Genomic DNA, 11,465 nt, shown 5'->3' with positions numbered 1-11,465 from the left:
TATAAATCATGTATGCCAGCAAAGAAAAGAGATGCGGGTCTTAACGAAGAAAGGTATCCCGTTCGTAAGAGAGTAATACATAACGCAGGAAAGATATTAGCTTTGTGCGTTTGGACATTTTCTAAAGCAATTTGCAAAGGTTACCTTAAAAGCTTAAACTACACATTATTTGGATTAAATACTCAAAGAATCCTTATTCCATGAGCGTGCCTTTCTATACTCGACATGGCATACTAAATCAGTGTTTTATCCTTATCCAGTATTAAATGAGGTGACGTTCATGCGACATGATAGCGAAAAGTTAATATCGAATCTAAATCCAATGGGGAAATTTGATCCGTCGTAGATTTTGGGAAATTGGACTACGGTCCAGTTCGAGCTTACCGTTTGTGGGTTGGTGATATTCCCGATATCCTGGATTATTTATAGTAGCTGCACGGGGATCCGTGACGACCCTAATCTTGGTCGGGTCGCCGCCTCTTCGGGCGTAAATGCCCTCGTAAACGGCAGAGACCAGTACGCCAAAGTTCAAGGCAATGGCAGCTAACTGGAATAATAAGTAAAAACGTTGTATGCAAAAGTGCCTTCATCAAAATTCGATCGATGAATTTATTGCCCTTGAAGTGAAATCTGTTTAGGGGAAAATGGATTGTTAGATCGTGTAATCGTCGCGAAAAAAGATTTGTCATTGAATTTGGACGTTGAAAACCTGCTAGCTCATAATAAAGGACTTTTCTCTCTAGACTGTATTTCACAGTCCCTCTTGTACATTTCATACCTTTCACATATTTCAAGTAGTAGGACACGAAAAGAAGTAACAATTATTTGCAAGTCATAATTCAGAGAAATATCTTATGTAGATACTCTTATACTAATAAACTATTTTTAGTTAGCAGTTAATTATTAAAAATAAGCAAACTTGGACACATTTTTTCTAAGACTCGTAATCGTCATTTGTATTAACTAAATTTACTAAATGAATTTTTAAACATACTAACAATCGCACATCGTTCTGTTTACAATTGTATATTTAACATTATATATGCGTTTTAATGAGAGAAATAACCACGTTCTTTTTATTTATCATTCTAAATGTATTGTATTATGAAGCGCTTTTGCGCATCTTGGCACGTTGTTGCAAAATGAGAAAACGTAAATTTTGCATTTTTCACTTATATAATGTATGGTAAGCTTCATACGCAACAACGACAAGAAAGAAATTTATTACATCTACATTCTACTTTCTTGTCTTTTGCAACCAAGATTTATAACCAAGAAATAAAATAATGCACCTATCTCCGAAAATAAAATATACCTAATAGTGAAGTCGCGCAAATGTGCTCGGGATGTCAACTTACTTATTTACTTACCGCGACCCAACATTACGCGAACAACAATTATTTTTCCAAGAATCGCGCATTTATTTTCTTTTGCACTAATTGGCTTGCAGGTCAATTACCCAACACACCGTCCGCTTATTCTAATCCGTTGTTTAAATTTGGCGTATCTGCGTGTTACTTCCATCGAAATACCGATTCACATAGAGACTTGGCTATGTATACCGTAGTCCCTGTTATCTCAGAGAGAAATCCCATCCCTATTGTCGCGAGCACGAACAAATGTCTTTCGCCTTCTCTCGAACGTCGTTCCTTCTTACACGGCGAGCGAGTAACTAGGAGATTCTCATCGCGCATATACTATCGATACGAGAAGAAGCATCATCCGTAGGTGGTGATCGACTGGATGGATGGTGGAAGGAGTGCGCGAGGAAGGGGAGACAATTTAATTAGGGCTAACAAAGAAGCCGCGCGCGCCATTATCGTTCCGTCGCTATAATTAATCTAGTAGTCGTCCGGTGTTTGCCTCCTTTCTTTTTGTCCTCCTTGGGGACAAGCCTCGCGACGAGCTTCTCTCCCCTATACGCGAGAGACCTGATAAAAGAGAAGGCTAGCACCGACGCGACCATGTTTTCCACCGTTTCTTTTCGATTATCAAGGCGATAGGTAGTTATTTTTCCTGTCGCGTTCCACGCCTTTAGTTTCTTTCGCGTTTGGCGCCAATCTACGAGTAGAACCAAGCACACCGAGAGAAAACAAGTTGCGGAAAAATTACGAAAATTTCGAAAACGTGGGAAACTTGGTTAAGCACAATCTTATAAGAGAGATTATATTGTATAGACAACGGAAGCTCCATTTCACGCGAATGAGTACGTTGGGCTACGCGATTAACATTTAACTAGCGGCATGTGAAACATTACTTGTATAAACAAGATGATTTCGTTGCATCGCGATAAAAGTTTGCTATATATACAATATACAGCAGCCTGTCACGAGCAGCGTTTAAATTGTTCACTTCAGTCATCTCTTTATGCGGCATTGCTATTCGCAAATTATTTCAGCGTGACTTGATTTATTGGTTTTCAAAGATTTAACTTACGATTATTATTTCTCAATTGTAAAATCCCTAATATAGAATTGATTTAAAAATAATAAAAGATATAACAGACTTTATTATTTTCCTTTATACATTCGTTTATACACATTGTGCAAAATTATTATCGTATAACATTTTAATATGATACTGGGAAAGCAAAAACATTAACTCGGAAACTAACTCGATGGAATTTCCTTGAGTACCTAACGACGTTACCTTGCCTTGTTTTTGCTTATTCATTCTGTCCAATTCAATTTCGTCCTTGGCCCCTTTCAAGAGACTCCGTTTCCTTTTGTCCATCATTGTGTATTTTCAACAATAAAATATCAGCATACCGTACATCTAACACAATGATAAAACAATCTTTATGTTGAAGAAACAACTATCGCGATTATCAAAAATATTGTACATACAGTGGCCAATCGATTAGAGATGATGCTTCATCTTTTTCACATTTTTTTTTCATTACTAGTAAAACAAATTTGACTAATACAGTAACTCATAAAACTGATCAAATGTATTATCTATGTTTCTTATCTACGCAACAATTACCCACTGCTTCGAAGAGGGCAATCAGAAACAGTTTTGCAACATTACCAAAACGTATAAGTAAACAACTATGCTCTCTCACTCGCTCGTTCTTTCTCTCTTGTTATTGGATATCTTTTCACGATTTGATCAGTTTCGTAAGTCGTTAAAGCTTCGAGTGGCAAAAAATACTGCTTACACTCGAATTTATATGCCACGCTAAAAGGCTGAACATGACCAACTGGAGAACAAAAGAAATTCACTTGATGCAAAACTGAGAACGAGGACAACACGGCGAGTTCATTAACGATCGAGACCGAAACACTCACTGCGGGCCCGCCAATGTCGACTCATTGTTTTAAAAGTATCTACGAGTCGTGGCTGCTCTGACACATACTAAGTCGCAATCGGTGGGGAGACAGGGGGCTTAAAGAAACACCTGAGCCCAGTTCACGATCAGGTGGATTCTAAGCGTTTAATTCTCCGGTCAGATGTACGTTTCTTGTTTCTAATCTTTTTATATAAACGTATCCCCGAGTGTCCAAGTTCAAAATCATCTACCTTGGTATATTCGTGACATTGTAATCAAATTGAATTCCCACGTAAAGCAGCAAGGGAAATCTGCGGAGACTTGGCAAGATTATCTGGCTGAGAAATCATAATAATCCTGACATATATCCCACTTGATAAAACGGGTGATATCTGGAGGGTATTTTTCAGACACATATATTGTACGTAATCCCTATATTCAAGATACTCTCAAGATACCACGCACAGATTTCCTTCATAATTTTCACACATTTCTTTAAAAACAAATTTTCTATTGCATGCTTAAATAAAAATTGGTTTAGCATCATTGTGTTATTTTACATACGTTTTAATCAAATTAAACTTACTAAAACAGAGGGCGTATTTACTGCGAGTTAACTGATCTAGAACTTATATCTTATATTTGGCATTTTATTATTACTATTATGCTATTTAATACACACACTCATATATATCATTTGTATCCTGGACACGGCACTTAACATTTACTCCGTATCATAAGTTTTATTTTACTACTTGACTTGTTCACGTAGTAAAATAAAACTCATGGTACGAAAACCTGAATTTTACATAAAAAAATGTTCACTAGATACTTTGGACCAATATCCAATTGACTCAATTCACTCTCAATCAATTCAAATTTTATATAAGATAATATTTCCATCTTTTGTCATGGCCTCTTATTGACCTTATGTTCATAAATTTATGCTTTATTTTAATTTTCCTTAACATACATATTTAAGTTCCGTGGTAATTTCATAATAACTTAATTTCTCGTTGATTCATTCACTCCGTTACAATTATATTTTTGCTCTAATCTTATTCCATATAATCACTTTATGCACTGAAAAAGATTTACAGTTAGCAAAACGTTTACATGATTTCCACATTATTTGAGAATAAACTATAAATCAATACAACATATTTCCTTAACGGACTGAAGCTTAATTGAACTTGAAAGATTGCGAGAGTTTCATATGTATCGGAAAAAATCTGAGCTGCCGTCTTGCGACAAGAAGAAACTTTCAAAGTACGTTGGCGACATTATCGTTTTAGTTTTATAAAACGTGACGTTCTTTCGCATGCAACCACCGTCATCGTCGCGGCATAGTACCCAGTGATCGATATACATATAATTTAAATTACTATTCATTGCCAACAACGAACGCAATTTATTTCTTCATTAGTCCGTACGTCCGTATTAAAATCGGTTTAATAAAGCCAGATTAAGTTTTATATAGAAAATGTATTTTGTTATCAAGAAATTGTCACATAAATCATTCTCATTGTCATTTGAACGTGCACGTGACATGTTCCTTTACGCATCCATTTCTACAATAACAACAGATTTCAAACTACAGGATATAAGCTATACGTTTCCTATTGATACCAGATTATTTAATAAATCGACAATTTGTTGTAATTAAATAATACTCTTTTAAAACACACAAGATCTTATGATGCAACATCTCTTAAAATAATATAGATGCTTTTACATCTTATAATATATGTATAATAAGATGCAGTAAAAGGAAGAAAAAGCTAAACGCACGAAAAAATTATAATAAATTGTTTCTGATCGATTTGTTATTAAAAAGGTAAATTTATTTCATACGAATGTTCACGTAAAAAAACCTTTTTATATTACAATTTTTTTGCACGATAAAAGGCAAATTAATTTTTTACAAACCACAGTTTGAGCATCATAGTATCAAACGTACGTGAAATGTGAATGTGATTCAAACTAAACGAATGCAAAATATAAGTGCCTATGCATGTAACAAGTTCGGAAAACCAGTAAGCAAATGACGTCGAGCCAACACGTTTTAACGGTATCGAGTAGGAGAAATTAAAAACTCGAAGATGAACATATATGTATCTTGTCTGTTAACAACGTCGTGTCAATTCGAAGGAAGGAGAAATCAATTAAGAAGGAACACGCACGCACGCGCATACAAACATTACATATTGAGAACATTAGCAGATGTATGTTGAAGACAGTGGAGGAGTAAAATCATTAAACCATTCATATTTACGAGACAAATTGTAAATTTCATAAATTAGCAGCAACCTTGTCTCGTTACGTTAATATAACATGTAATGTTAATACAAACAACAAAAAAGAATAAATGAAATTAAAAAAGCGAAATAAGGATTTCGTGCTATTACACTCTACCTGCAGATAAAAAGCTTCTCCTCTTGTGATGACAAAGCTATTGGCTCGATCATCCGTTTGTAGAGCGAAGAGGCTGGCCGCTACAATCGACAATGCCGCTAAAAAGAGATATCAAACAAATCAATTTAGAAAATTTTCAATCTTTAAGCTCATATACATATATGTACATATAAACGCCTTGTAGGCGTTTCGATATAGTATATTTTTAGTATATATTGAATTATAAACAATTTTATATTTTAATGTAACATTATTAGAAACAGATATAAAGCTACAGGAATAAAAAAACTCGAACGTTGGCATAATATATCTAATATTTCCTTAAGTTACATGCGAAATCATTGCGAAGCCAACGCAATAAAAAAGATTACATGGTTCTAGCGTAACGTCATATTGCTTTACTACTGTAATACAATCTCAGATATTCGATGCCTCGTATAAGGGCTCATAAATAGGCCAGTAAGTAGATAAGCGCGAGCAAGTGGTAATTCTAATATACAACCATACTGCAAAATTACGTTCTAAAATGCAAAAAACGTTCTAAACTCTTTGTGTACTGTCATATGTCAAGATGGCTCACAACAACACAATTATGCAACTACTATAAACATGTAACAAGATTTAAATGCATAATCTCAAACGTAGGCATACACAGAATAGTAAAAATTATTTATATACAAAGTTGTGTAACAGTAATTAATATGATAGTAATATCAATTACAAGATACAAATGTACATATACTGTGCTTTGAGATTGAAATATGTTTGAATTTGAAATTAAATTATACGTATTATTAATATAATTTTCCCCACTTTAAATCACAATTTAATTTAAATTACTAAACTAAAAACAGTAGATGTATTGTTACATAAATAACATGTTATATTTCTTTCCACATATAGCGAAATCTTGACGCGGTTAGGTTAAAGATAATTTTTTCTTCTTAAAGACATTCACGAAGCAGCTTTTTGCTACAAATGTTTCATAAATAAATCATTTTTTTAATATAAGGTATTTTCAAAAAGTTAATAGAATACTGTCTTTTATATACAATATGTGTATACTACTTGACAATTTTATTTCAAGTACAATTGATTTCATTTTATTTCTCTATTAAATAAATATAATTTGATTTTATTAAATATTGTTTTATTAATTAAACGTGGAATTAAAACTGTTTTGAAATTTCTCTCTCTCCCCCCCCTTTCTCTCTTCATTTAAATTATTGCGTTAGAATACTGATTTGTACTCACTTGCCAATGTAGCGAGGGCGACTTTGCCTATTAGGGCAGTAGTGTACGAAATAACAACCCGTTTCGCGGAGGAGGCCATCGCTAATTGAAGCACAGCCAAAGCGACCAGAATCGCCAAAAAGGCAGAGGCGGCAGCGGCAGCTAATCCCGCTACCCACACAGCCACTAGAAATAAAGGAAGAATTCCATCGTAATTCTATTGCATCCCAATGTAATCCCCTACTTGCATTGAGCTTACTCGCCGTGGGAATTTTTAGCGCTGCATAATCCCGTAACTTTGTCTGCTTTATGTGCTACATTTTTTGCAATAATGTAATGAGAAGATAATAGAAGAATAAAAACGGGAAAATGATTAATCGCAAGTTTATTATTAAACGAGTCACGTAAATATATATAAATTTTTTATGGGTATTTAAAAAGCTATTGCCGTAACCATTCGCCACGAAGGTAAAAAACGCAAATAGACTATAATATTAAAGATCTATAATATTAAGCCTATATAAGTTTTAATTCGCCAACATATCATTAATTTTTCAATTTGTAAAAACTGTAATGTTCCACGAGTTTATTTAGATACTATAAATTTTTATTTTTATTTATCGAACTATACTAAATATTATAGTCACAACGTATCTTTTTCGTTAATTGTCCACAGAGGACACTTACCAATTGACATTATTCAACATCTCATAATATTAGATATAAGAATGTCATTCTATTATTATATCAAAATGAAAATTAGGTTGTGAAGATTTAAAATACTGCTCCAGTGAAGCCGTGGCATTAAAAGTATCAGTACTCTTTATAGTTACGTAAAACAAAACTCACACACTGGTTGAAACCTGGAGACGTTTACGCTGCACCACTCACGTCCATAAAGAAGGAGTTTACATTGTCTCCATGGTCCGAAGTAACCCTGCTCCGTGGCAGTGCCAGCTGTAACAATATAAACGGGAAAAATCACATATAATGAACAGTTTATTTCCTTTCCTTACTGGCGGATACGACGGTAGAAATGCTACGCGATTTCATATGCGACTTTATTCGAACGCAATTTGATTAACAATTAATAAATTAGTGTGACCTCTACTCGGGCTTATATTCCAGAATGCACAATTTAGTACGTCAATTTGTCTCGACTGCTATCTGATTATTGTAAATTATAGAGAAACTGGTTTGTTCGAATTAACATACAATCGTTCTACGTGCAAAATAAAAGGAAAATATGAAAAGCACTATCAATTGACGTATAATAATATACAATAATAATAAAAGACATACGTAGATGTAGATTGATTGTAATAATTTAAATTAAAAGTTATACAGTTTTCAAACAAATCTAACATGTTCGCTATTTCAACTTTTAATGGTAAAAAAATTGTCAATTAGATATTATTCCGTTGGCAATTAAATTGATAAATGCAGAGATAAACGTTGTAGCGTTTGTGGTATGCGTTAATTATAGCATCGCGGTTTGAATTTTGTTCAACTTTACGTGCGAGTTGATGAATTTTGCGGTAATGAGAAATCGATTGGCACAGGTGGTCGATGTGTGTCTTTCGCAACGTACACAGCTTATTCTACTGTATACCTACATGTGCCTAAAGACCAGTGTTGCTCGCTCGAGGCGAGAGACGAGACTCAAGACTCAAGACTTTAATACTTAGAGACTTGGAGACTCTAGTCGGCAGGTAGCGGCCTGCGGGCGCTATTCCTCTAAACGCGTTTGCGACCAGTACCGGAAGATCCCAAACATGAGCCATTCGTATTAGCAAAGTCGTTTCACTTTTCTTTGTAATAAAACAGCTACTTACCTTATTTTAACATTTAATTTTTTATTTTCTTTAACTTATATTAATTTTATTTTAGAAACTGACACAATAAATTATACGGAACGGACACGACTTTGAGAAACCGAATGGCGTGACATGTTCAATAAATATGATGATGGTTAATGCTTAATTTAATATTTTGATATTTAAAAATCATGTATCTCACACACATACACACAACATTTAGTCTTCATCAGTTGTTCTGTAATTCTAGCACACGCATTTCATAATAAACCTAAAATATCAAGGTATATTTATTATTCAAAATACAAAAAGTACATGAAAACGTAGCTCTTAACTCGGTAGCTGTAGTATCGTCATATAGTTATGTATACAGTGGCCGGCGCGCGATTTTCGATTTCTTTTTTTTCGAATTTTTTTGCAAAACCCCTCTGTTGTCCCCATCCGTGAGACATCACGTGTATCGAACGAATCGTAGCTTCGTACTTATCGTAGTTAATACTTTTCTCACGTTGTTCTATCGTGCTGTAACAAAATGCGCATCGAGTAACGTCGCAAGCACCGGCTGCCATGTGAAGCGTCATGCTGTTGTCATAAACGTACTCCGCCCATTAGTGCGCGATCGCAATCGATCATAATTAACTGCGCCTTCGCGAGTGCGTATTAGGTCACGAGAGTGCCGTGAAGAAGCCACAGCGTATATTTATTATTTATTCTTAATGTCTTTGAGATTTATTATTTCGGATTTATTACTTGTATAAAAGTTGAAAACTTGTATTTATCAAATACCTATTATAAAAGTTTATATTTATGCATAAAAGATTTTCAATTTATATTATTTTCTGCTTGAAAACTGAAGGAAAAGATTCACGCAAGTAATAATTATTTTTTAAAAATTAGTTCCTTCAAATTTCTGTAATTTGTAATATTTGTATTTTATGCATGGATTAACGCACGTTTTACAAACTCCGCTGCTGTGCATTATGTACCGGTGAGTCTACGGCTTGATTTCAACGTCGCTTAACTTTAATCTTAGTTTAATTTATTCTTTGTCTTTTTTTTTTAAGGAGCCTCGGAAAGGTGAATGAAGCTTAGCTTAGAGTTATACGATGTTGGCGAAGCCTAAAATGACTTTTTATTTAAATTCAAGATGTATTGTTCACGCCTGGGGACATGTTTCGGAAGTACGCCTCGAAATTGCGTCTCATCGCACCAAGGACGTATTTTCGGTGGTAATTTTCCGGTGGCCGAAGTAGTTAGGATGGCGTAGACGTTCGTGGAAGCGACGGTCTCAATAATTATTCGGCGGCGCATATCTAGTGACGTACTTAAAATCACTTAATGCACCTTGAAAGGCTCGATGCACGTTTTCAAGCGGAAATGATATTAATGCGAATTGCCACTGTTGTGACGGCACGGCATTTCATTCTAGAGGTATGTACACACAAATGTCGTACAGTAGGTTTCCGAAATTTTCATCTCTTTTAAACGTTTCGCGACATATAAAACATTCTTATACATATATATGTATGTAGCTGTGCTGAAAAAAAATTACCTTTATTTTAACGCTCTTGCAAGATCTCTGATTTTAGTTTAATTATTATTAATTTGAATAAAAATCTATTTATAAATAGGAACGCGCGCGGCCTGAGTTCGCTAGATCCCAAATATTCGCCCCTAGACCATTCTCGCAACATGACGTAATTTATGTCCACAATAAGCGCGCACCTCTGTAAATACGCAACACGGCAGATGCAACAACACCATCTCCACAGTCATATTTTGCCGGGTAAAATTCGGCCAACATGTTTTGTTTCATTAGCCTCGCAAAGAAAAATGCATTACTGTTATCATTTTTAACATTCACACGAGCGAATTACCATGTAATCTGTCAGCTTTCTTTAGTAAAATTGCAATTTGTGTATAAAATAATCTGACGATAAAAAGATATTGCGATGATTAAATACACGTATGTATACATAATCCATTTTTCCTATTGTGACAAATAAGACCAAGTTATATGAAATCTATTTTATAGATCTTTTACTTTTAAGAAAAAAGGATCCATTTTATAGGTAAATAATTGACATTAATAATTCTATGAGTTATAAAATATTAGTTACATAATAAATATCTAACGTATAAAATATTAACATCATTGCATAAAAATTGTATGTATACATACGTATAGATATTTATCATGTAATTAATGCTTAAAAATTCTGAGAATTACTAATTGCTGAAATAAATATTTGTACGTGGAAATCATTACGTTTATTTTAGAATAAATGTTATCCGAAATGTATTTGTATTAAAATTTTCACTTGTTTAAGTACGACATCGTAAAATTGTTAAGTTATAAATATGAATATCGTCGAAACATATTATTCATATTGTGGATCACACAAATGCCGTGAATAATTTTAGATATTTCATAAATTACATTTTTGTCCACTTAAATAAAAATATCCCCATTTCAATTATTATTATTATTATTATTCAAAGTCAAATACAAAGTCAGATACAAATTCATCTATTGGTCTTTAAGAAAATTTATACCTATAAATACTTTCAACGCAAATATTTTATCATAAAAATCTTGCATCTATATGCTTTAACGATGCATAAGAAAATATACTGTCAAATATTATATTTAGCGCTTCTATTTATATGCGAGAAAATCTAAAAATGGATTAAATAGAACGCATCTCTAAACATATCCCTCCCATAAG

At 33.7% G+C, this 11,465-nt stretch overlaps 1 protein-coding gene across 1 annotated transcript in view; it reads right to left on the bottom strand.

Moving 5' to 3' along the window:
• Nucleotides 1-11,465, bottom strand: part of LOC105563494 — a 31,732-nt gene that overhangs the window by 3,691 nt on the left and 16,576 nt on the right. The window contains exons 2-5 of the mRNA XM_012015121.1: nt 7,769-7,876; nt 6,941-7,105; nt 5,687-5,784; nt 385-547 (exon numbers count right to left, since the gene is read on the bottom strand). Coding sequence (XP_011870511.1) covers nt 385-547; nt 5,687-5,784; nt 6,941-7,105; nt 7,769-7,876 — 534 coding nt within the window. The remainder of the gene's footprint in view (nt 1-384; nt 548-5,686; nt 5,785-6,940; nt 7,106-7,768; nt 7,877-11,465) is intronic.

Source organism: Vollenhovia emeryi, unplaced genomic scaffold, assembly GCF_000949405.1.
Source record: "Vollenhovia emeryi isolate VEMERY1.0 unplaced genomic scaffold, V.emery_V1.0 DF939175.1, whole genome shotgun sequence".
In the NCBI taxonomy this organism is placed as follows: Eukaryota; Metazoa; Arthropoda; class Insecta; order Hymenoptera; family Formicidae; genus Vollenhovia; species Vollenhovia emeryi.
Note: the sequence above shows the minus strand (reverse complement) of the source record. Positions and strands in the feature narration are given on the sequence as shown.